At 42.3% G+C, this 23643-nt stretch overlaps 1 protein-coding gene across 12 annotated transcripts in view; it reads right to left on the bottom strand.

The window, feature by feature from the left end:
* Window positions 1-23643, bottom strand: part of SEMA4D (semaphorin 4D) — a 756105-nt gene that overhangs the window by 242770 nt on the left and 489692 nt on the right. For all 12 annotated transcript variants that reach the window (XM_085632738.1, XM_085632752.1, XM_085632744.1 and 9 more), the window contains one exon: window positions 21714-21829. In XM_085632738.1, coding sequence (XP_085488864.1) covers window positions 21714-21829 — 116 coding nt within the window. The remainder of the gene's footprint in view (window positions 1-21713; window positions 21830-23643) is intronic.

Raw genomic sequence — 23643 nt, 5'->3', positions numbered from 1 at the left:
ACTGGATACATTCACTTTCTGTTGCAGCTGGGAGTCAAGTACCCACGTTAGCAGGGAGCATGCGCAGCTTACAGACTCAGCCGATTGTCCTTGCAACTTGGAATGTTAGAGTAGAGCAATTAAGTTCATATTTTAAAACTTTCTACCGAAAGAATGCCTGAAGTAGTAGCAATGCTCGAAAGCCGTGAATGCTGGGCCAATGAATCAGCAATGCAAGGTTCGACAAATAAAAATAAAAGATTTCCGGTCTATGCATCTGATGCCCTTGTTAAGGGCCGACGCCCAGCATATAGGAGAAAGCGCCCCTGACACAGACCCTGTTAAGAACCACAGTGGGGCCCACGCAGCAACCCTTCCTGGTCTTGTCATCCCTTCTATCCCCCAGAGACCTTCTGCGGTCAATCTCAGCTGACCCCGGGCGTGACGAAGCCTTTCCTACTAAATGGACTGTGTAAAGTTAAAGCATATCAAACGGCCACATGCCAGAGTTTAAGAGACGAGCGTATATCAAGCAGAGCTCGGAGCTGCCAGGAGGCAAATCAAAAACAAACACGGCAATATGTTATAGCAAAAGAAAACAAGGCAGAGCAAAAGGCACACCACCGCCTTTCTCCGAGGCACAGCGAAAATGCCTCGGAGAAAGGGAGCCTCATTTTCGGATCTGGGGGCGTGTTTTGCTGTTGTCTCCTCCCTGAGACTTCTCGCAAAAAACACGCCCCCCGATCCGAAAAAGACGGGGCTTCAACGGAGTGACTGGACCTCTTCTCCAGTGGCTGGCCAGCATTTAAGAGGCCAGCCAATGGAGAACAGGAGCGAAGAGGGGCGGGTGCAAGCCCCTCTTCTCAATGACATTAAATCTCCGGACTTCCGGTCTGCCGACCGGATGGTCCCGAGACCTAAAAACGAGCATCCAACAACAACCGTGATGCGCTTCTGGAACCTAAACCTGAAAAAACATCGGATAAGAATGTGAAACGACAAATCTGCATCACAACTTTCAACACCGCATCAGATCAGGTGACCAAGATCATTAAAAGACATTGGCGAATCCTCAACAGTGGGGGTCTTAATCTGCAACTACCAATGTTCAGCCATAAAAAAGCAAAAAACATCAAGAACTACTTGGTACACACCAGACCTAATTCAACAAGGACGGTTGGTCCAGTACGCCTACTACACCCACTCCCAGAGGGACATTACCCCTGTGCCAACTGCAGTGTATGTCACCTAACCACAGCAACTAAGACTGTCACCTGCAACAATGGCATGACGTGGAATCTGCGATCCTTTACGAATTGCAACACTACCGGGGTAGTATACCTCATTACATGCGTATGTAATCTTCACTACGTGGGAATGACCACAAGGAAAGTGAGCACGAGAATGGTCGAACACCGCAGTAACTTCAGATGCAAACATAATAACACCAAAATGACGACGCATTTCTTGGAAAAACAACATACACCAAATGACTTCAGCTGGGTCATTCTTGAACATGTCAGTAACTATCCCAACAGTGAGAAGAATCTACACGAAAAAGAACAACGTTGGGTGTTTAAACTGCGTTCAGACGACCACGGCCTTAATGATGATATACCATGGGGCCATTTCACTACAAACTGAGTTATCTGTCAGCAACCTCTTGCTATCCAACCACTTTGATTTTAGCACCCTAAATATATCAGCCTAAAAAATTATATTTGGCAATTCGAGCTCGCCATTGCGTTTTATTGGGTCTAATAACACGAGATATATAACTATCCTCTAGAATCTGAGGTATCTTACAAGTGGTCCTTACAATCACGATTACAACTTAACTATTTTTTCATTTCACCCATGAGAGGTGTTAATGGGTTTGTGTAGAACCTAGCATGGAGGTTTGTTCTAAACCTATCATGGAGGAACTAATGGGACAACTACTTTCCCATTCTATGGGCTTTGAACTCATTGACTTCCAAAGAATTAGTGTGGCACTGTTTGGTAACCCTTGTTTTACTCGTTCTCCCCTACCTAAGATGGCCGAACCAATTTAAGTTACGAGATCTGACACCCTAAGGCTCTTTAGCCTTCTCCGTTTTTTATGCACTGAACGGAGCAGATGAACTTAACCCTTATGATAATGCCTAAAATTAATTTTTTATGTCTTAGTAACTTTGACAACTGGTGCCTGCTCTAAGATGGCGGCGTTCGAGGGGAACCACAACCAGCGAAGGTTTCCTCATCCGTTTTCTTAGAAACACACAGCGGATGGCTAATCCCTTGCGTTCCTGTTAACAATTAACTTCTTTTTTGAATTATTCTTAATCCTTATGTTTACGATATTTTTGCCAGTTCCAAGATGGCGGCTATGGAACACGACCGCAACCGGCGAGTCCTTTCTTCCTCTTCACACACACCCCCCACCAGGTAGATATCTAGGCACCCGGCTCGCATCCAGTCAGTATGTGGTCGGCGAGGCAGTGCACTAGTAGGTGTTTCCGACGGGTGGCCTGACGAGTACAAGTGAGTAACCACGCAGCAGGGGGTTGCCTTTGCCCCTTCGTAATCTAAATGGTTCTTCATTCTTACTCTCTTCATTCTGCGCTGGAATTCCTAACAGGACAGCGCTCGAAGTACTTTGTTTCTTTATGGCTTATACCTTTATCCTAGGTGTACGAGTGTCCAAACCCCCCCTCAGTCGACCATGAGGCACAGTTTTGCCTTTTAAAATGTATGTATTTTCGTAATTTTGTCTGTCTTGTGTGTAATTTATGTTGTCAGACGCATGTTTTTCTTGACTCTGTGTGTGTTATTAAATGTGCACTTCGTGCATTCACGATCACCTTTATTCACAATATAGCTAGACGCCAGCATGAAAGATGTACTGTCGGGAGTACTATACAGTGGCACAATTATAATTTGTGAATAATGAGCATTGCGACACTGGTGCATAGTGTTTTTCACTTTTTTATCCTAAGACAATAATGCATAATCTGCCTTTTCTCCCTTAATGTCTGTTTTCCATCCTACAGAATTCCATGAGACGTACATTACGTATGTATTTTGAGTAACGCATGCTAAATTTGCACAGCGTTTTTCGTTTTTTTCACTTATTTCATGCACCAATTTAGGTCTTCTAGGAGTGGTATTCACACTGGGCTGGTCCCAGTGTAGTCCTGATGAAGAGCTTGGGAAGCTTGAAACTAGTTGACAACGGATGCTAGGTACACTTACCCATTATAGTAGTTATCTCTAGCACATTACCCACTTTTTTAAATAATTAGCTAGGAGCAACAATAAAATTAGATTGGCCCACTAGTTAATTATTTTAACTCACTTTAAACCACTCCACACCACAACACTTGCACCACACATAGTCTTGTTCAGTGCTCCTACGTAAATCCGCAAGTCGCAGCACGCCTCAGCCCGTAGAGGACTGAGAGGACCCCAATGATGAAGCATGTCACCGTGGGGAAACCCTGGTGAGTGAGGGGACTAAAGAAAGGAATTGCCCTTTCTTTCTTTTGCCTGGGTTTTTCAGGAAACAAGTGCTTTCCTCACACCCTTTGGTTAGGTTCTCATAATCTGACGACTCAGATTATTTATTTAATTATACATACAATGGGAGGGTGAACCTAACCGTTAAAAACCTCTCTTTCCCCCTTCTTTTTGATATAACATTCTGGCTTTCCCTGGCACAGCAGTGGCTCCTCCTTGACATATTGAGAGCATCTTTGACATAACTGTGCTATCCGCTGCACAATGCTCCCACTGGTCCCTTGTCTTATTCTGACCATTCCTGACATAATCCAGGCTACCTCAGTGCATTGCGGTTGACAACCTCTTCCATATTGTGGACATCCTTGATAGTTGATCATGATAAATGGGTATTGAAGGCAGAATGCATTAATCTAGGATGGTAGCGCAAGTGATGACGTGATGTAAATGACAAACTGATTCTTGGGGGCATATGCGTATTTAATATAAAATAAAAATTTAATGTTTGAGCAAAATACTTTATGAAAGGGACAAGCTTCTGTTTGCGTCAAGTAAGTAAAGTGACAATTTTATGTTTTAGCAAAGTAACTACATTTTAGAAGTATAGTAAAGCAAATATTTGAGGCATAACCCATACTGCAGTCAGAAGGCGTAGGTAATTTCAAGACTAAAGTGAAGACATTTCATCATATTCATCATGAAGCCAACTTTGTTATCAATAAATATTATGACTGCTATGCTTCACTGCAAGAGCATGTAAGATTAGTTGACCAGTGTAGCATTTATGAAGGGGTACAAGGTTTGAATGACCTTTGATTTTTTCACTGTGATCGTTCCAATTAGATTACCATTTTCTTTTATTGTGTGTTTATTCTTTTGAATAGCTGCACCCAAGTAGAGTAAATCTTTTGGCGGAGCAGGGGTGGGTGATGGACTGGAGGCAGGAGATAACAGAATTCATAAGCCTGTGATTTGAAGATATCGGATTGAAGATAGGTGCAGTTAAAGGAACTTTTAAAAGAAGAATTATTGATAATGATGGAATCAATTAAACAAAAGTAACACCACTGCTGAATGGCCGTAGGTTTTTGTAAAGTCAACCATAGGGATCTCCTTGGCTACCCTACGGTTGGCAGCCAATTCAGATATCTCGTGGACAGAGCTATGTTAGGACCTTTTCGGGCCAAAAATGGACAGTAGCATGGCTCTGCACTGACTACAGTTTGAGTAGGGTTTTATTTCATGAATACCAATGCAGTAAGAGAGAGGAATGACATGGGGAATTGACGCGATTGTGGGGAATCGGGAGGGGTGATAAAGGACTCCCTTGCTAACCACTTTAATGAGGATGGAGGCAAAACCAGTATGGAAGGCCGTAGGAATGACAGAGGACCTTTGGCCAAAAGCAGCAATTCAGCACCTCCGTCTAGAGTGCATCTAAGTAGAGAGGATTGCTGTTATTTCACTTCTACTTTTGCAGGATGAAGTCAGTAAATTATTGCCTGACCAACGCCATTCACATATAGTTAGAGGTATAGATGGATTTTGTCAGTGTTCATGTGATATCTTACTCCAAGCATCCAAGCTCAAGGCACCGACGCCTGTCAATAAGGTTGATCCTTGGGACACAACGCATTTGAATAGAAGACAGTAGGAAAGATGCTAATTTCACCTGGTGAGGAATGTTAGAAATTGACACGCTTGTCACGTTAGAGAAAGGAGTCCGGAGATGAAATGTATCCAAGGACTTGGAAGAATAAAGGTGAAAACGTGCTTACAGCTATCGAAAAGGGTGGCTCTCCGTCAGACGGGAAAGAAGTCAGTCAGTTAATCACAGCAAAGGTGAAGTACAAGGTGGGAAATGAGCTGCTGAACTAAGCTGTAAGGGGATGTTATAGGCATAGGATGCCAAGGCTATAGATCAAATGCTTGAAAGAATGTGCAGATCCGCAATTGGCCTTTTAAGTAGCTGGATAATAATTGCATGCTCTATCATGAGGGAAGTGTCCATAGGTTTACTGATCCATCCAACATCGGTTTTAGAGTTTCTTCAAACTGGATGGATGCCTCTCACATGCAGTGAATACAGCCTTGTCTCTTTCTGCTTTTTTGCCCAGGATAACCCACCACACTTCTCCTGTAATGGTTTGAAAACCTTCTACGATCTCTGAAATACTTGCCCCTCACAAAGTCCTTGCAATGTTCAAGGAGAATGCTTATTGCAGCAGCCTGTATTGATAAAACACCCAACGTGATCTTTTAACACAAATATATTCTGCAAAATTGAAAACCATCACTGCTGAACAATTCTTCCGATTGATGTCCATTAGATGGTCCTATCGTACAACAGCAGTGGCAATTCCTTCTGGGCGTGTGCCTAAAACAGTAGTTATCATAGCAGAGTGAAAAATAATTTTTCCGTTAGAAAAATACTTAGTATAGGTTTGGTTCAGTTAGCACAACGAGGCCGCATTAGGCCATATTACTTAAAGTGCATGTTTAAATGTTGTGCTGAAGCATTTTTCCTTAGCTTTTCAGAAAATTATTGAAATTCAATTGGAACAAGTCTCTGTTTGGGTAAAAGTATAATTTTTAGCTTCCTTAGCCGAGGAGATGCTTTTGAAAGGGTTTGAAGGATGATGTGTTAGTTCTCCGTTTCTATGATCAATGTTCTGAATGTGCTGAAACAGTCCATTGTATTAAGTTGAATTTCTAATGTTTGTCTAATGAAAATTCATGCGCAATTAGGTGTTTTAGACATTAACCATTCGATCGGTTTGCTGTGCAAGTAACATTTTAGTACTACTCTGAGCTGTCCAGTAATCCAGTGGGTCTCAGAAGTCTAATCACTTGCTGATCAGCCTCCACTGGTTTCCATTAAAGGCTTTGACTATGCATGAAAATTACAGCATTGGAAACAAGGATCTACACCTGGCTCAACCTTAGTCTGAAACATCAAGCTTATCCTTACAGCCAGATTTTAAATATCAGCAACACCAGGCTAAATATGAAGATTTGCCAGACTAAAAAAATCAAACGCCTTATGCAATCTTTTTCTTATCCTGGTAGAGAGTTATCTATAGCCGAGAGTGGAACTCTCCTGGAACAAGGCACTTCAGCCCTTCGCTTCTAGTCTTACCCGAAGGCAATCCACTCTCATGAATTCTCACCAGGTATGTACAGTTATCAAATTCGCTTAAACAGAAAAGATTCTCTCACTGCATATTTCAGCTTCATTGATGTTTAATATCTTGACCTACAGAAAATGCCCAGCTTCTCATGTGGCGACAGGCTTGTGAAAAAAACACATTCCGAAAACAATAACCCTCACTGTGAACTTACATTTTTAAGTCTTATTTATTCATATTTCCATCAGCTATTGCTACACATTGTAACCGTTCAAATTACATCAGTGATCATAGCGGTGTTAAGAACTGTAGTGCAGGCCATCAATATTAACAACATCCTTAAATAACATTCACTTGATAAAAAACCTTGTGAGATCCTGTGCCTCAAATGAGTGTAAATATTCAAGTACAAGTAAAAGCAGTAATGCCACCGATTGTGTTAACAAATTGGTCATGATGGAGCCCTAATATAGTCACAGCGAGCTGAAAAGTCGTGTGTGCTTACGACAGTAGTCTCTGGCATCTTGTGCCCCAGAACGGACTGTTCCGATTGGAACAGGGTCAAGACTGATTTGCATATAGCTGGGTCCAAACTGAGGTGACATGGCGTAGAAAATAACGATGGATTGGGATGCGGCCCAGAGGAATTACCAGTGGCTGAGATTAATTCAAGCATTCCTTTCATCCCTTTTTTGCATACTTTAGTTTGTCGCCCTAAGTGGGACGCGTATGCCCAGACGTGGGTACAGTGCACACTGTCAGCAGAACAAAGCTATACTCTGCTGAAGAGACCATACCTACAACTAGGTTGCTTGTGTTTCGGTTCAAGGAAGACCTAGCTTGCCAGTTAAGCTGGACTGTTCCGATGGGAAAAGGGTCAAGATTGGTTTGCGTATTTGTCCAAACTGAAGCAACAAGGAGTGTAAAATAAAGATGGATTGGGATGTGGCCCCAAGTAATTACTAGGGGTTGAGATTAATTCAAGCATTCTTTCCATCACTTTTTTGTATACTCCGGAACCGTACAACACACTCATCTACACCCTACAAAGGGTGTTAAATGCATTGGACTACAGTGGCAATTGAAAAACACAAACAATTTGAAGGAATTTATTTAGACTTTATAGGGCACACAGCTACCCCGAAGGGTTTCCTGGCGCCATTGACAGGCACACAAGAATTCATCATGGTGTTAAAAGTCGCAGACTACAGGCATGGTACTGCAACAGTAGAGCGAATAAGCAGATTAAGTGGGTGTGGTAGTAAATACTTTATCAATACCTAAAGATCTTAGTTGGAATATTCTTAGTTTTCAGATAAAGGGTTAAAGTGTTCTACATAAATCATATACAGTTCTTTCAGCAGGGCTGTAACATAACACAACAGGTAACGTAAGTGGATCAAATGAACGTGACACTCCTTCTGACACTAAAAGGCACATTTTGGAGCATCGCTTTAACAGTCTCGGAATGCAGTTTAAGTTTCACTTGAACAAAGAGCCTTTAGCTCACCTACCCGTCTAGCAGATGTAATGCCTAAGAGGAATGCAGTTTGAAGGTAACCAACTAAACTTGATGTATTCTGCCGTCCTCTGGGGTTTCCAAAGAGCAGGGTGGTGAGCAGAGAGGAGCACAACAATACCGCCTTTCAAAGACTAAGAGGAGTCAGAGGAACTTGCATCTCTGGAACTATTTCCTTTTGTAACAGTAAACGCAACAAACCACATCTGTCACTTTCCGGAGTATTGGCTATCAACCGACAAAACACCACAACGTCTAACAGCAAAGAAACAAAGGAACAGCCATTTTACCAATGAAGAATCCATCACTATCACCATTCCAATACTCCACACATGGCACTTTTTACGACGTCATTGGAGGTTTATAAATAATGTTACAGGCAATCCTAAAAGCGCAGCATGAAATTAAACTAAAATTCTGTTGGAAATAAATGCACTTTGTAAAATCATTCTGATGCGACATTTCGGGATGAATGTCAGAGCAAAGTTAATTAACCAACAAATTTTCAGTTTTCATATCTAGTGAAAGACATGCAATTTACCACACAGATAACACTATATGAGCGCAATAAAAATGGCTAAAATAAGTCTTAAAATTGATCTGGCTTGGACTAAGCTTTTATTCTACCAGACAATTGCACACAAATTATGATTTCTACTGAATTTGTAAAAAAAAAAAAAAAAAGGTTCCATAGTGCAAACCTGCACACTTAAGCAGGCAAGTGTTGAAACAATCAGGGTCTACAAGCAGGATTTGCAATCAACAAAAACATGGAGCAGGGAAATGTAGAACTCACATTTATAAGAGCTATGCTGTGAATTGTTATGATTTGAGTTTGTTTCATAGAGCCAGACTGGTAGCTTGGTGAATATCTATATACTATGTACAGAAGAACAACCCATGATCCTCCAGCAGTAATAATTTCGTCCCCAATCAACTACTTTAAAAAAAAAAAGTAAATCTCAAGCCCTGGGAACCTGACTTGCTTACTAAGGTACACCCTTTTGCCCCAAAATTACACAATCGAGCAACAGGTAATATCTTAGTGATAGTATTTCTAATGAGCAAGGTAAGCAAATTTGAAAACAAGCATTGGCGTTCAGAAATGCCCATTTACATGTACAAATGCAGTTTATCACAATAAAGCCTTCCCTACTGCCTGTGTCAATACTGGGAAGAAGTAGAAAAAGTAATTGCTTTCTCTATAGAATGCATATAGAAAAATAGGAATTGAGTGTAACAGGGTGATGTAGAAGCGTCCCTCATTCATTCCTATGTACACATTTCCTGAAAGACGGAATGATACTCTAAATAACCAACATGATATAGGGTAATACTCCTCTGTGGCAAGTCAACACCCACCCTATGTATATTTTAAGGATTTGGTAACAATACACAATGCAGACAGCTGTGTTGTCAAGCTAGATCTAAAACGTTGAAGACAGTCAACTGAATGAAAATGGTACTAAAGATTGGACAATTTTCCTAAACGCATTAGACAGAATCAAAAGTAACTTTCGATCCAAGTCACATACAAGTAGACTGTCTAGACAGGATATGAAATGTGTGAACAAAACCAGAACGGAGCTCAACCAGAACGGAGCTCAAAGATTGTCAATGAGGCATGTATGTGATCTATCTTCAGCAAAGGAAACCAGGACTGGACTGAAGCTGAAGAATTTCAAGACGAAAAAAGGCATTCAATCTTGGAAGGCTTTGCCTTGCAATAATAAGAGGATTTTCGCCAGCGCTTTTCAATTACACTTTCAGGAGTAGTTGTATTATAAGCATGACAGATGAACTGATTGGAACACAGGATTCAACCCCTGCGCATGCTTTCTATATTTACGATTCCTCCATGGTGGGAACACTATTGGGGCCTGCTCTTTTAAGAAGGACCAGCAATCGTATTTAGAATTGCTCATCCCGAAATGCTCACTAAGGAGGGTCGTTTTAGGTCTCAAAGTGGAGTAGTTTCATCTTTTCATAGCATGCATCTCAAAATTGTGAGTTCTACCTAAATGTTTCTTCTCCCTTTTTAACTTGCAGTGGGACTTGTATGCTTGAACAGATGTGCTGTTCCTGACTGGCTTGTAATAGATCAGATTCTGAATCCAGAGATGAAATCTATTATAGATTTCTTTTGAGCGTGAGGCACTGAACTTGTATCTAGATCAGTGGATGAACTGGGAGCCAGAGGGTAGTCTCCTAAGTGGAATTGATAAATCAAACCTTTTTAGGTGTATACTTCACAACTTTAGGACTCCTCTGAAGAATTTTGGATTTATTTGTGCTTTGACCATATCAAGAATTAACACTGCAGCATCACCCACATCAGTTAGCTAACTTGAGTGGTTTACATGAACATGGTTAGAACTCGTCAGAGCATGGACAGTGGAAATTGGGACCTTTGCTTACAACAAGGTTTTACCTGCTGATAGAGCATGGATGTTATCTTTCGTCTATCTCTATGAATTCCCCCAATAAAAAGGATTTGTGACATTTATTTCCAAATAGGACATACGCGTGTTAGGTTACTAGGTGTAACAAAACCACACATGAAACTTGATTTAGGTACCGCATCGTAAAAGCATGCTGAATGTTAAGATGAAGGATTGTAATGACATTTAACCATAAATTAATGAAAAGTTTAACAAATATATTAAGATGTTTCTCTCTATACGTAAATGAATGTAATAAACGATAACATAGAAAACTCTATGGTCGTTAACCTTAAAACATGTAATAATGAACACTGACAATGAAGCTAAATAGACGATATAATGATGTGCATTATGAAAAGAATAGTCTAAATTTGCCTTTTGAATCTTCGATGATGTATTAACCTATAACGTGAAATAATAAACTGCTAAATAAAGTGGTAAAAGTTTTAGGGGTACTTTATACTTGCATGATGTAGCTGCAAATCATTAATTTGCCTAACTCAAGAACTAATCCATGGTTACCAATAACGTGAAAATCATTTTAGCATAAATTCATGGTGCACAAGCTGTGTTCATGAAGGCCTCAAAACTTGCTTTCCTTTAATAGTATGAACTGAATATTCTGAAGCCTATGGGAACCTTTCGTAAAGTTTCTGCTTGCGCTCTATCAATGATTCCTTTCACGCATGTAGCTCACTCAATTGGACTTGCAACAAAATTGTTACTTCCTAGAGCACATGCTTTGGAAAGAACTGACAAAGGATGAGAGCATGGACTCTCCTATTTCCTAGATGACAAAACCAATCGTATGACTAAGGACAGTGGTCTTAAGGAAATGCAAAGTAATGGATTACCCAATTCTTCCGGATTTGTATAATGTTTGCTCACTACATAATCTCATTCTACTGAAATTGACCAATTGGACAGAGTGGTCCGACCAAATTGATTATGTCAAGGGGTGTAAACCAGAAATCAATGTAGTATAATTGCCTAAAATGTAGACAGGGGCGGTTCCTATCTTGTCCACCTTCTCAACCCACCTTGCAGTACAGAGACTGATGATGTGGACTTCCAGAAACTAATGCGAACTGTGATGAATTACTGCGTTTGCTGCCGGCTGTCATGCTTGTGTAGTGGAATTTTTCCGGCTGGAAGATTTCCGACAACAGTTGTGGCATTGACGCTGCAGTGCGGACAGGGCAGGCAAATCCTACCCATGAACTAGACATTTGGTGATTACTGAACTTTCATCTATAGGGTTTGTATGAGGGTTATTTGCTTTAAAGGACTAATTTCTCATGCTACAATCTCCCTTGGTTGAGGAAGAGAATTCCCCTCAACCTTGATTCTCACATCTTTAATGCTTATTGTAAATTAGATTGGCATGCAAATTACTTTAAATGCGATAAAGATGCCAACTGAGAATTATTCTGCTGATTGTTTCATTCATTTATTGTGGTCAATGTATCTGTTCAAGTCCACTGAGCTAAAAATAGATTTTGCCTAAGCAAATCCATTCGGTAATGAATAAATGCTAACGTACAAGTTACTTACCTCTGGTAATGGTAGAGACGATTCTAGCCGCAGATTCCTTAACGTAGAATTATCCCCAGGCGCGAGACTGGACCCGGAACATTTTCTTGTCCCAGCATCCCTGCACGCCAGGGGGCGGCACCACGCGACTCCGCCCAGTCTTGCGCGGGCATCAGCGAGGTCACATAAGCCCCACCCCGGCGCGCTGACGCGAGTTTGCTTCGGAGAACTTTACCGCGCCACAACGCGGAGCCGTCACAACAAAACTGAGGAGAGCATGGGAACAGTGTGCAAAAAAGCGGAGAAACAAAACTGAGAGAAACAAAGGGTGAGCAACAGCACTAGTTGGCACCAAGGTACCAGAAAGCTATAACAGCGAAGCCATGGCAGGGAAAGAGCAGAGCACCCCCCCCCCCCCCCCAGGAACACCGAGCAAGCCGAGGCGACAGCCATCCTGGAGGCACAAGTATATGAAAGGGGGGATGGGGGGGGGGAGAGGAGGGGAGAGAGTGGAGAGAGAGAGTGAGGAGAGGGAGAGAGAGACTGCAACCACAAACCACACAAACTACAAATGCGTTCCGATAGACCGTCATGTATGTCGTCGTAGCTGTGCCGACTTGTCCCGTGTTATCCAGGGTCAACTCGGTCTCCCCTATACTGTCCATGCAGCTCTTCCCTCATAACCAATATAGTTGTCTGTTTCGTGTAACTAGTGCATCGGTGTTAGAACTGCCGATGGAATCAACTAAAGGGAAAGACCGTAGAGAGGGGGGTGAAACAAACGGGGAAAAGGGAAATTAATGAGAGGATCATGAGGGGGGGGGGGGGGGGGAGAAGGTGTAGGGCAGGCAAGGAGAAGCTACCGTGGTTTGGTGCACCCTATCCCAATATCTTTGGATGGATGGACAGGTCCAGAACATATGTTTGAAGTCGGCTTCCAACAGTTGACAGCGGGGGCATCGGAATTGCGTATCGGGGTAGAACCGGCGGAGCTTGTCCGGAATAAGATACGCCCGGTGCAGGATGTTAAATTGAATATTTTTGAATCGCGCGTTCCTGGACACCTTTTTTGGAAATGCCAGAGCTTTGCGCCACTGTGTCATGGAACGCTCGGCCCGCATCATCCTCCCATGCACCCCAACATGGGAACACCTCTTAGGAAAAAATTCCACAGCAGAGGACAAGCAGCCAATAAAGAAGACAAAAGGCCCAATACCAGGACCGACACAGGCTTACCAACAGCCAAAACCACAAGGCAAAAAAGGGGGGCTGAACCAACAGCACCGAAAGGCCAACCAAAGGACCCAGAAGGCACACTAACCACATAACCGTAGGTACCAAACACTAAACCCCAGAAAACAATGGGAGAACACATCCCAGAACACAGAGGACCGATATCCAGGTTTACTGAGGAGGAGGACGAAGCCCCGCAAGAAACCGCTGAATGGCAGAATCCGCAGGGGCGTGAAACAAAAATGCACCATCGAAAGGGAGGTCAACCAGACGCTTCCTAACATTCTCAGGGAAAACACTATCCCTCAGCCAAGCATGGCGACGGAGGGTCACCGAGGAAGCCATGGTGCAACCAAGTGCCTCAGACATCCAGAGCCAAGCGATGAATAAACGCCACCAGCTCCCGGCCATCCAACACATGGTGCCGCAGATCAGCGCAGGTACCCTCCTGAGAAGCGCAAGACAGAGGGGACTCCGCGGAATCCCACAAGCAAGAAGTGGCTCTGGCCAACACAAAGCGTGTTGAGCGCCCGCAAGGCAGCACTGGAGGAGGCGAAGAGGTTGCGCCCCCATGAATCTAACCACGGGCCTCACGTGACGGAGGAGACAACACCGAGGGCAAGGAGGGAAAGGCAGTCTGCAGAAGAGGGCCCCTGGTAGAAGGGAGGAAGGAAAGGCAGACAGGATCATGCGCAGCAGGACGGTGCAGGAACGGCTGGGGCAGGACGGTGCAGGAGCGGCTGGGGCACCTAGTACCCCGTGGCAGGATGCCCCCAGGCCCCCAAGAGAGAATTATGGAGCGAAGCAGCTCCCGTCCACCAGAGCCCTGATGGAGAACCTCAAGCAAATGATCCGCGGGGAAATGGGCTGCCGGGTCGCCCATGCGCAAGATCCCCGCGGCCGTTGACAGTCCGGGTGAAGGCAGCACTCGCCTCCGTAGGACAACGCGTTGGGGAGAACAATTCCGCAGTGGGCAACAGCTGTAACCTAAGCCGGCCGTCCCCCAGCCCAACTGGAAGAAAAGGCCAAGTTCGGAGTGGGGGGGGCAGGGGAGGGGGATCGTGGGGGCAGGGGGTGGGAAGGTTGACCGACAAGTGGGGAGCCTGAGGCGCCACGGGGGGGGGGGGGCAGGCTGGGTGGGGGTGGCAGCGACTGGGTGCGCGGACGGCGTTGTGTGAAACTAAAGAAAGTAACATCTATCTAAATAGGAATATCATAAAAACAATGTATTATTACATTTGACATTTCCACTCCAAAATGTTGAGGGCCAAATGATAAATAACTTACACAACAGTGAAGAAATAGTGCTTCTTAGCATACAAGACATAACTTGCCTGTAACTGTAGTTCTCCAGTATTGGAATCTTTTATATATTCACATGCTTGAATCATTCCCTTTCGCCGAGATGGGAGTCCCCGGTACATTTATAAAGTAATGTCATAATAGACATAGGCCATGGGCCTTATTATATTTAAACATATCCAAGTCCTTAGTTACAAAAGGACCAAACTTAAGAACACAACCAATCAGCTGTCACCACCCTCTAGAACATTCCTGAAAGGAGCTCCAGTTCCTCAGATTTTCATAAGCACTGTGCGTACAAAGAGCCAACTGAGAGGATCAAGTGAGTCCTGCAGGAGTAGTGGGTGGGTCGCATGTGAATCTATGGAACTTTCATATATTCACATGCTTGAATTAGAATAAAAAGCAGTAACAAGCACATTTTGCGATATATATCTATATATATCTATCTAGCTATCTAGCCAGCAATTGCACATATATGAATAGTCCATACCTATTTCCTGAGCATAAGGTACGGAATCCAAATAAAAGCCCCAGTGAGTTTGGAGGGAGCTGAAAAACACTGCCGTGCTGACTTGTAAATGTCCAACAACACGGCTATCCCTGGAGACTGACTGTGAAGCTGAAGTCTGCAATTAAAGGTGTTAATACTCCCTGGCTAGTGGCGTCTTCATATGGGGCAACCTGTTTTGTTGGAATTTGTTGCGGCTGGCTCGGTCGCGAAGACGCCCTGCTGCGAGGTGCAGATCCTGCGTTTGCAAAATCAAACACGCGGGAACCAGGGATAGCCGTGTTGGACATTTACAAGTCAGCACGGCAGTGTTTTTCAGCTCCCTCCAAACCCACTGGGGCTTTTATTTGGATTACTGGGAGAGATGTGGCGGTACTCACGAGGAACTCCAAGTACCAGCATGCTTTGCATGCATACGCCCACTGGGGTTATCCGGTGTTCCCTATTGAAAGACTGCCATCACTCTTCTCCATTTCGCCCCTGAACAAGAGCACAGGAGTCTGCTATTAAAGGTGTTAACACTCCCTGGCTAGTGGCGTCTTCAGTGCAAAGGGGCATTGCCATGCCCAATGTGTTTCGGTCTGTCACTCGGACCTTGATCACAGGAAAACTTGGTGGTGATGCTGCTGAGATATGCCGCTTACTGGTGCTAGGCACTTCGTAAAACCGAGAGGGGCAGATTTGAGTCCGAAGGATAACACTCAGAATTGATAATGCCTGCCTGCTACAGCGAATCTGAGGAACTTCGTGTTTCTTTGGTATGGGTATGTGGAAACATGCATCCTGAAGGTCCAGAAGTGCCATGTAATCATTCCCATTGAGAAGCTGTACGACTTCCTGAATGGTGACCATGCAGAATAATTGTTTCTTGAGGAATTTGTTTAGATTTTGCTAATCTAAAATTGGCCTCCACTTTTTTGCCTTTTTTCACACTTTAAACAGGATTAAAAACCTTTCCCTCTCTGATGAAAAGGAACATTCTATCGCTCCTTTTTGGATCATGGAGATGATTTCCAGCTGTAATAGGCGCAAATGCTGGTGAGCCAGTGACTGAGGAGGTGTTGGAGGGGGTGGCTGTATGAATTCCAGGGAATGACCGAATTGTACCAGGTCTAAGACCCAATGATACGTTGTGATTGGTTTCCAATTGGAGATAATGGGAGATTTTACCTCCTATCTTGGGAGGAGGTGAAGAAATTGTAACCAGCAGAAGTGGGAGGTCATTGGCGTCTGGCAGACTTTGTCGTCCTGCCTTCCCTCAAAAGGAAGATTTATTGTAAGCAGTCGCAGGCTGTTGTCTGAACAAACTGCGTCCTGTACTGCTGGTTGGAGGAAGTATAGGAAGGATACCGGTATTGCTGGTAACCTCCCCAGTAGGATGACTGGCTTTTACCCCGTGTACCACGAAAAGGCATCCTTTTATACTGGGGGGGAACCCAAGGCTTTAGCCGTGTCTGTTTTTTGATTCCCTGAAGGGTTTTGTCGATCTGCTTACCAAATAGTTCTTGTCCATCGTAAGGCATTATCTAATATTTTTGTCTGAACTTCAGGCCTGAATGTTGTGACCTTCAACCATCCTTGGCACCTCAAGACTGCGGCCCCAGCTAACTGACGGAACCCAGTGGAAGCGATGTACATTGCGCAATCGATTATTTCTGATGGAGCATTTGCCCTCCAGCAAAACCTTTTTCCTCCACCTTCCTTGGTGTCTTGTGGAAGATAGTCGATATAAGGAGTGGTATCTGACCACACTTGCATGTTCTAGCGTCCCAGCAACGCTAAAGAATTGGATGCCCTGACTGTTAACGCAGACATAGTCGAAAAGCATCTGCCGATGTTGTCCAGCCTCCTACCCTCCTTGTCCGGAGGTGCTGAAAGCGGAGCTAATGGATTCTTTGACCTGCGTTGTGCCGCCTGGGCAATCACTGAATCAAGCCTGGGATGACCTGTGAGACAGGCAGGTGCGTCGTCGGGAGCTTTATATTTCTTGTTGAGCCTCGGTAAGACTAGTGAAACTGTAGCTGGATTTCTCAGTATCTTTACTCCCTGTTCCCAGATGTAGTCGATAATGGGCATAGCCATGACCGATTTTTTGGAAGGGTTCCTTGAAATCATTAAGCAAACTGTCTTGTTGAGGAGTAGCCATTGGAAGTTCAAAACGTCTGGCTGCTCTCACCAAGAGGTTATGAAAGCCCACAATATCCTTTGGATATTGTACATCTTGTATTTCCCCTTCTTCCTGCTGTTCCTCTTAATCTGTGGGTGGAAGTTGTTGTACAGGCACTTATAGGCATATGAAGGGGTCGAGGTTGACTTTGAACCACAGGAGGTGGCGGAAGTGCTGGTGCAGGGAACTGTCGACAAAGGAAATCTCTTTATAATCTGCCAACATGAATTGCAAACCAGTTACAAGAGTGGAGGGAATACTAACCATCTCTGGTGGCAATTTTGCTGACGTCTCTGGTCAGAATAGTACGGTTGTTGGTCATCAAATTCTTCATCATAGGAGTCCTCCTGGTAATTCACATTCAACTCAGAGGGACTTTGTGCAGCCCCAAACAGGCTGTCTTCGTCTGAATCGTCATCATCATCTAAGATGAGTTGGTAATAAAGCTTGGACCCTACCTGGAAAAGTTAAGGAAGGTGCTAGTCTCTCTTGTTGAAATTTTGATTGGGCCTGATCCCGATTTTGGTGTAGTCGACGAGTTGGTTGACGTAACTGTCGTCGGTACACATATCTTCGAAGAGTCATTGACGGGCATTGATAGTGTTACTCCAGTCAGAATTGGCGTAGATAACAGTCGTCGTTGATGCATCTCTTGTCGACAAGTTCGTAGACTACGTAATGGGTGAAATAATCGACGAGACAGTCGTCGACGCAGGCAACACAGTCAACGAAGCACTAGTCGGGATCTTAGTCTAAGACTTCTTGGATATCTTTATCATCGACAAAGAAATTTGACTCGTCGATGAAATTGATGCTAATGAGACAGTAATCGTGATGACAGAAGTCATCGACTATGTTACCCCAATGACTGTCAATGGAGATCTTGATGCCATCTGCACTGCCGAAGAGGAGCTGTCCATCGACGGGGCTGAGGAAAGATTTTTAAAAGCGCGTTTTACCTTTACCTAGGTGTAGGAGGGTCTGAGGCTAATTTCTGGAGAGATCTCTAGGCAGAAATCTAACGTTGACGTGGTGGAAACAAAACTTGCTTTTTAGTAACCTCTGAATACTTTGTGTCTTTGGAGGTTGCTGCGAGGAATGACCTGGAGAGACGTCCAATGGTCTTTTTTGATGCATCTTGGAGGAGGATCTTGAGGAACCTTCACTCTCCTCAGAAGATACAGGGTCCTCCCAGTCTAAGCCTCAGCCATAATAAAAGCCTCCACTCATGGTCCTTTAAAGTCTGACGAAAAAGTGTGACGTACCTTACAGTCCTCAGGTTTGTGATCAGGATAAAGGCAGTCTTTATGGGGGTCATCGATATACAGCCTTTTCTTCCTGCAGGTACCACAGGGCCTGAAAAGGTGCATCTGACATGAAGAATTCAGTGAAATCAACCCAGGAAAAAGTTAGGGCTGTAAAATACCTTGAATCAATAGAGAAAAACTGAAGACAAGGATATTCCAAAAGTTATGAGGAAATAACTAAGCAGAGCTCAGTGGAGACTCCCTAGCACGTGTGGTAGAAAATCTGAGGGACTGGAGCTCCTTTCAGGAAGGTTCTAGAGGGCAGTGACAGCTAATCGGTTGTTTTCTTAAGTTTGGTCCTTTTTTAAATAAGGACTTGGGTATGTTACTAAATAATGAGACCTATAGCCTTTTGACTTCTATGTCTATTATGACATTACTTTATAAATGTACTGGGGACTCCCATCTCGACGACAGGCAATAATTCAAGCATGTGAAATTTCCAAAACTGGAGTAAACAAAAATTTCATCTCTACACACGTGTTGTCATTATAAAGTAAACAATAAAAAAAATTAAAAAACTAGCTGTGGGTGAAGTACATTTCACTTTGAAAGACTACTTTTTTGGGATTGATAAAAACTGACCATTTAAAAGTACATATGCATTCAATGTTGATACTTTAAAGTAGTATAAAGATCATCTGGGGCTTGGGAGGCAGCAAGAGATCCTAAAAGTTACATTTCCTATAGGAAAATGTGCTCGCTGCTAAAGCATAAACTGACGGACAGAATGCCATACTTGGTTTGAAGGTAGGGCTGGAGTCAACGTAATCGCTTTTACTTGGTTTGGAGTAAAATATTTTTACTGAGAGCAAGAGAGAAAAACACGCAAAGTGGAAATATGGAGGAAGAGAAAAACTGAAAAAACCTTACAAAGGGAGAAAGACGGAACGTGCAAGAGTGAAATAAATTGGCATGGATTGTCTGGTACTGGATTAAAGAGGCATCAAGGAGATTGAAGACTACAAAGACATTTATTAGCGCCGGCTGCGGGATGGACCAGCTGAACAACAATGTTCAAAGGCTTTAAAGCTTGTTCAACACACAGGCTGGCAGCACCAAGCAAATGGTGTCAAAGTAATTTAAATATGTATTGCAATTGCATTTATATAGCGCTTACTACCTCGGACGAATATGAAAGTAATTTCGAGTGAGGGATATATTTGTCAGTTATTTGGATTAGAAGGATAGTGGAGGGATATAAGAGGGAAAAGGTTTGCATTTGTATAGGGCTTGCTACCCCTGATTAGGTGTTGAAGTGCTTTTTCTGCGAGTAGCGCACTACTCCGGAACCCATAAAGGGTTAGTGGCAAATTAGTACAGTGAAATATGAAAGTAATTTGAGCGGTGGATATGTTAGTCTGTTATTTGAATTGAGAAGGATAGTTGAGGGATAGAATAGGGCAACGGTTTGCATTTATATAGCGCTTGCTACCCCTGGTGAGGTGTTGAAGCGCCTTTCGGTGAGTAGCATGCTATTCCGGAACCCAAACAGGATTAGTGTGGATTAGTAAAGGGAAATATGCAATTAATTAGAGCGAGGTGGATAGTTTAAGAGAGAAGACGTTAGAGAGGCAAAGAGCGAGAGAGACGCAGTAGAAGTGAGGGGGCAGAGGGAAAGGGAAAAAGTGAGACTTGTAGACTCAGCAATAGAACGGGCGATATCAGAGGGTGTGAGAGGAGAGGGGAAAAAAAGACAGATAATAGGATTCGCAGGAGGTATGAAGAGCTAAATCTATGAAGTCACCATAAGTTTAACGGCATGATATGAAATGGTTAATGGGCTAGCATATTCATGGAACGACTATTCTACTCTGCTAGATGAAAAATAAAACAGGTATCCATATTGGGTCAGGCATTCAACAATCATTAAAATAGGAAAAGCAGAGGCTTTATTAAATTAATGCAACACTTTCCATTAAAGGCCATATCCTAAACTACAGGAGCATCATATTTGAAGGAAAGCCTGCCAAATAAAAACTTATAGTTAAGAACCTAAGATAATGCAAGTTAAATATTGCAGCAAAGAAGAACAAACGGGGGAGGTGTGGAGTCCCTCTTCCTCAAATTGAGGTAAATCATAAATATGGAGGCACTTATGTGCTGAAAACAAACTGAAAGACAGTCACACTGAAGTGTTAATTTGGGAAGAGACATTAGGGGATCAATTCACTCGGGCGTGGAGTAAATATAGAGTGCAATTGAGTATAGCAGGCTTGAAACACCAAATATATTTTGTCAAACCATTACTGAAATATGTGCAATAGAGGGGGGAAGTGAGTATATCTAAAAGGGCATGATATAGCATACATGTTAATTGCTTTGCAAGCTAAACAGTAGTATTCGCTTAGTAAAAACTATGTGGGCTACTGAATAAAAACACATACATTATTTTTTTACATACAAAATATAGTAACAAATGTAAAAGATTTTCCCAGTGTAATTACTCACTAGTATTAAATAGATTTGCTTTAATTATTAGCCATGCTGTTACAGGTCACATAATTGCGATAGTAGTATGAAAATATTTGACTGTTGTCTTACATATCCTTAAAATCAACATCTGTGCTATGCTCAGGAGCGATATGAACGGTATGTTTCGATAAACCTAGTCACTTAAAATGTCAAGCCCATTACATTATTCAAATGCTTATCAACAGCTAAACACCTCCATACTACAGCTTTTCACTATCAAATGATTTTTTTATCCTAACAATTCCATCTTGTAGATCATTCCTTATTCATTAGTATGCTGTTAAAAACACACTCCGGCATGTAAACCAATTTAAAGTATAATTCTGAAGTTTACTGTAATGTCTTTATAGAAAATCACGTGGGTTTGAACAAAATTATAAAATGTGCACAACATATAACCTTTTCTACAGGTTTAACAAAACAGTTCTAAATTCCCGATAAGATGGTGCAATCTAGCTGCTCTAATTAACAGGATACATCTTCACCAGGTGCACCACACCGTTGGGCTTTTACGCATGGCATGATGGCCATATGTTTATCTAGTCAAAAGGCTACCTTGATTGTTTGCAGCGATTGGCAGTTTCCAGGACAAGGAGGACCACAAATGCAATTCTTACCTTTTTAGACGAAAGAATCAATGTCTGGACTGGTTCAGAATTTGCAAACAGCTCGATTTCTTCAATGATGAACATTTCATTGGCGTAATTAACAGCTTTGTGAAGGGTTCCTTTATCTGAAAATGTCCGTTACAAATAGCGTTATCAGAGGTTTATTATAAAGCTTGCAACTGGCTGTGGTGATGTAAATAAAACTATATTATAGAAGCCTATTTTTTTTAATTACGGTACATATTATAAAGCAATTTTAATTTAACATACTTTGTCTCTATCTGAAATCTCAAAAGCAGGACATATTTCACATTTAACTTGCATGAATATACTCTGAATTATTGTCAAGGAGAATAATATAAAGTTTAAAAAAAGTAATCACACAGTGCACACCTTAATAAAATAGAACCCTTATTACCTAGACTAATCTCTTGGTACAAAATAATGCCAGACTGAACATGGATAACGTACAATTAAAACCAGAGGTTCCTCTGGGAAAGAAAGTTGTACTTCATTCACCCTTTCCAGATGTATGTGATGCAGTAAATCAATATATGTTCAATACGGAATAGAATGTTTAATATAATGTATTCGAAGAGTACATACAATAGATGCACCCAATTTTCTGGAAAAGATGTAGGGATGCAGCGCTTGTGTGAATGATCAAATACAAAGTTCTAATAACCCAATTCCCTTTCTGATTGGAAACACTTTCATCCACTAACAGTCAGTGTTTTGGCTCTAAATGGCATTAAATGTCTGCAAGTCATAACCTGGACTAAGAATAATTAAACTGCATAGCATATAGTCCGTGGTCTCCTAAGTGCATTACAGGCAATCCAGGATGGTTATTACACTACATCATTAAATATTATATATCAATATGCTCGCACCGGACGACAAGTATTGCAGCATCTTGTCACTGAAGTTAATCTTTGAGAATCAGCATAACAATTAATAAATGTTACTTTGAGTCTGGAAATTATTTGTTATTGTCTCATGGTTTGAGGTCAGAAATGGGCAAAGTCTATGTAGGCAGTTACCTAAAGACGAAAGTGTACTTGGATGTAACGGAGAAGTGTTGTCCTCACTGGTGTGAATTATAGCCCTACAATGTGCATTGGAAATTGATAAGCACAGTTTACATTAAAAAAAAAACAAGTAAGGGAGGAAAGTGTTAATAAATGAGTCCCCAATATGAAGGCATTTTAAACCAATTGTAATTTGGTTGTTTGTAAGAATTTAAAGAGACCAGACTAACTTGCCAAATGTTAAACTTGCATATCTCAGCAGGGTTAGTACTAGACTTTATCACCCCTCCTGTTTTCAGAACCGGTTTTGTTGTGTTTTAGGACTCTGTGCACTGCTAACCAGTGCTAAGGTGTTGGTGCTCTCCACGTTAAACCTATTAACCAATTACAACCAATTGGCACATTTAATTTACTTGCAAGACCCAAGTAAGGTGGCACTACATGTACCAATGGACCAGTACATTAAATGCTCCTACTGGGCCTGCAGCACTTATTGGGTCACCCACTTAAGTAGACAGTTTAAACATCTCAGGCCTGCCATTGCAGCCTGTGTGCCGTTTAAAACTGCCAATTCCACTTTGCAAAATCAACTTTTTACCATACCGAAAACTACCTTTTTAATACATATATGTCACCCAGTGTTAAGTCCCTCAAGAACCCATAAGGCAGGATGCACTATATTTAAGAAGTTTAACAGGTACTTTCAAGTTTCAAAATGTCCTAGTAGTGAAAAACTCATTTGTTTTTCACTATTGAGAAGACTACCTCTGCCATAGGATACATTGGGTTACCTTATTACATTTAATATGTAATAACTTTTGTTTGGGAACAGGTAGAAGTATCACATTTGGTGTTTTAGGAATTGTAATTTAAAATCTTTAACGGTAAAATTTGGTTTTCAGTCCATT

This window comes from Triturus cristatus, chromosome 2_1 (assembly GCF_964204655.1).
Source record: "Triturus cristatus chromosome 2_1, aTriCri1.1, whole genome shotgun sequence".
NCBI lineage: Eukaryota > Metazoa > Chordata > Amphibia > Caudata > Salamandridae > Triturus > Triturus cristatus.
The sequence above is the reverse complement of the archived record's forward strand: the minus strand, read 5'-3'. Positions and strand labels throughout refer to the sequence as shown.